The sequence below is a fragment of the Diaphorina citri genome, unplaced genomic scaffold (genome assembly GCF_000475195.1).
Source record: "Diaphorina citri unplaced genomic scaffold, Diaci psyllid genome assembly version 1.1 scaffold2108, whole genome shotgun sequence".
Classification (NCBI taxonomy): domain Eukaryota; kingdom Metazoa; phylum Arthropoda; class Insecta; order Hemiptera; family Psyllidae; genus Diaphorina; species Diaphorina citri.
In genome coordinates this window covers 44725-48387 of record NW_007379533.1, presented here as the reverse complement: position 1 = coordinate 48387, position 3663 = coordinate 44725, and the positions used below count along the sequence as shown (strand labels likewise).

The following is a 3663-nucleotide window of genomic DNA, read 5'->3' as shown; positions in this document are numbered from 1 at the left end:
ACACTTTCTTGCCGAGTGGCAAAAGTCTTCAACTTCTTTTTCTATTGCTAGGCCGGCCACTCGAGCTCCGAATTTTGGACTGATCTAGGTCTACCAGACCGCCCGTCGTGCCAGAAAATATGTGGCGGAAAAAAATTCTGGCTTCTCTAGATATCTCAAACTGAAGTGACTCCACTGGCAAGCTTTTTTTTGCCACACAAGTTCCGTCGCACGGCGCGGCGGTCTGACAGACTTAGACCTGTCCGACAGTTGGAGCTTGAATGGCCGGCCTTCGGAAGAAACGACTGTTTAAATATTTGGGATTTGGGTATCATGCTCCTGTGTGAAACTTTCCATTATTCCCATTTTCAGATTTTCGGACACATCAGCGGATCTCACATCAATCCTGCCCTCTCATTGGTGGGCGTAGTCATGGGCAAAATCTCCCTTCAGATATTCGTGGTGTACACCATAGCCCAATGCATAGGAGCAACGCTCGGCTATTCCATAGCAAGGGTGAGTTGGGTTTGAGAAACATACTGTGAAAAAATTAAGCTAAAAGTGGGCGAAGTCATATTCATGGGTGTTGCAAAATCTCCCTTCAGATATTCGTGGTGTACACCATAGCCCAATGCATAGGAGCAACACTCGGCTATTCCATAGCAAGGGTGAGTTGGTTAATTAGGGTGAGTTGGGTTTGAGAAACATACTGTGAAAAAATTAAGCTAAAAGTGGGCGAAGTCATATTCATGGGTGTTGGGCTGGTTAAAAGTGAAGGTTCAGATATCAATGGTGCAAGCAATTTCGATGAGAGTGAAGAAAGAAGATGAGAGTGAAGATGGAGCGGGAATGATGCAGTTAGAGAATTAAATAAATAAGTCATAAACAGTGTGGGGAAAAAAGGTGAGTTGGGTTTGCTTTGGAGATTCATGGGCGCTTTAGGATTAGGAACAGAAATGTCCAATTTAGGAATGACCGCCTACTTCAAATGACCGCCCGCCCGTCAATAGACCAAAACGGAAAAATGTTGACTACTTTTCTTGACATCAGTTGACATTACTTACGTACTTATATTGACAACAATATTCACATTGTGACTGCATCAGTAATTCAGTAATAAAACCACGTGAAAGGTACATATGTACCTACCTCCAGAATCACATTCCAGCCATACCTACCATAAATGGTCCCAAAACTACATACCTACACGAATCGTATTCATAGGTACCTACGAGAACAACTTTCAAACTTGTCTAGAAAAGTTTTTATGGATGCTTTCTTATGGAGAGTGTAGACATTTTAGAGAGTGATTTATATGCTACGTATCATAAAAAACCTCCCCGTACCTTTCTTTTCGAAAAGTAAAATGTGTACATTAATACCTCCTTGGAGAATTCCGCTCACCTTCTGTTTATCATAAAATGGAAATAATACATGAGTGGCCCACTCGAATACCTATAACTTTTTCCCCGGTATGTTTCACTTCTTCATTCTAGATAGGAATTTTGATCTACACCTTTTCGTTTTCCAAATGGAGCTCATATATTAGAGCACCAATAACTTTTTCCCCGGTATGTTTCACTTCTTCATTCTAGATAGGAATTTTGATCTACACCTTTTCGTTTTCCAAATGGAGCTCATATAATAGAGCACCTTTAATATGTTTTTTGATACACCTCATGTGTTTTCGAGACTTGTATGTAGTACCTACGTTGTTGGGTATGTAATATGTAAATCATTTGGAGTTTTGGAAAGGTGTTTTTTTCATCGTGTTTTATGGCTGCTTTCATGATGCTTACGATATGAATTTATTGAAAATATATGCGCGTAAAAAAGGATACTACCCTACCTACCGTTATACCGCCCTGCACACGGCTCAAGGCTGACACCTAGAGATGAGTGTAAGCTGTAGGTCCAAGTAGCTTTACTGCTCTAGGTATGTGAGAGAGGTGGGATTGTGGGAAATCTCCCCTAAGATAATCAGAAAAAATTACCAACAGCTCCAGTATAAGTTCACTAAAGTCGACCGAATAGGGTGGACGAGTTTAAAACAAAATTGATCGTATTAACGAGATTAATCTATGTTGTCGAGGAAGTATAGACGGTTCAGTCCATACTTCCTCGCACAAACAGATTAATGTGTTGCCTGCGAGGGAGCTTTGCTCGGGATATTTGATGTGACGTCATCGTGTACGGGAGCGTATGCCGTGACGTCAGAGTTCAAGATTTACCGGTATTTTTTAAATCGATTTATCTCGGGATCTAGAAGTCGTAGAAAAATAAATTCCATTGTTCTTCGTTTTTTCTGCTCTTTGACTTCACCCTTGTAAGCGCAACTGTTCTATTTTTCGTTTCCTTCCAGGTCTATTCAGGACCGTAGTTTATTGCCATAAGTATACCAGAGTGGTGCCAAAAAGCATTTTCACTCCGCAGTTTTCCAAAGTTCGATATGTCACGTGACGTGACGTGATAGTAGTGTGGCTATCCCGAACGAGATTACCTACAATATTATCATGGGAAAACTTTGAACTCCATTTTTCTGATTCCCCATGATTTCACGTGACGTGATGTGATGGTAGTTTGGTATTAAGGTAGAAACTAGAAACCTAAGATACCTATTCATAATATTCATATGTCCTCATTCATGCACCAAGCCTCGCACCTAGACTAGCCCTATAGAAGAATAGACCATTGCACGGCGATGAGATATCATTAACTAGCTTGGAGTACCAGGTCTATTGGGTGGCGCCACTATCGGGGGCGTTCGTCGGATCCTTCATCTATCGGGTTCTATTCTACGACAATCCGGACAAACATGATACTGTAACGTACGATACGAATGAATCGGTGAAACTTCAAACTCTGGACGAGGCCTAAACCACTCGAGTGAAACATCAAACTCTGGATGAGCCTTAAACACGAACACATGGATGAAACAGTGAGCTTGTGCTGGATGAAGTACTCAGACTACTGTGGATTTCACCTGTTTTTTCAGCTCCTAGAAGGCCTGTTAAGCTAACAACTTGTTAATTTACATAGGCTTAACAGGGTTGTTAAGCTAACAGGCTGTTAGGAGCTAAAAAGATGGGTGGTGACTGGTGAAACCCACCCCTAAACTGTCACGTAATTGATCCATTCTTGTCATTTATTGTGAAATACGTATGTACAAAATAATTTAATTAATTTTAACTTTAATACCTACCTATTCCTATAATAGGTAGACAAGTCTAAGTAGGTAGCTAAGCTAAGTCCCATTATGCCATCAGTTTGCCTGTTGGTAGGTACCTACAATGGGTAACTTATGACCATGACTGATGTTTTAGGTAGGTATCTACTTACGAATAGCCAAATTTGTCCGATCAAAACGTACCTACCTAGGTAATGTAAGTACCAGGTACCTACTCGTAGTTTGTACCTACACAATACCAGGATACAAGGTACCTAGCGATTTATCAGGCTACCTAATAGGTACTTACTTACCTAATAAAATGAATAAGGTTTTTACTTACCTAACTGACTAACAAAGCCATCTTCTAATTTCTTGTCTGATTTTCTTTTAGGTCGCATTGGGGCAGCATCAGGCAACATTAATTTCATTTAAATTTACATAACCACTCCCGTCCAGACCTACATTAGACGCATGTGGTCTGTGTGGTCCAAAAGGCCATTTTTTTTAGATCGGAA

The 3663-nt window shown here is 40.6% G+C and overlaps 1 protein-coding gene across 1 annotated transcript in view; it reads left to right on the top strand.

Annotated features, from left to right (window-relative positions):
* The first annotated feature begins 312 nt into the window (after positions 1–312).
* The window catches only part of LOC103518181 (aquaporin-4-like), an 8860-nt gene continuing 5509 nt past the window's right edge, over positions 313–3663 (top strand). The window contains exons 1-2 of the mRNA XM_017447727.2: positions 313–495; positions 585–647. Coding sequence (XP_017303216.2) covers positions 313–495; positions 585–647 — 246 coding nt within the window. The remainder of the gene's footprint in view (positions 496–584; positions 648–3663) is intronic.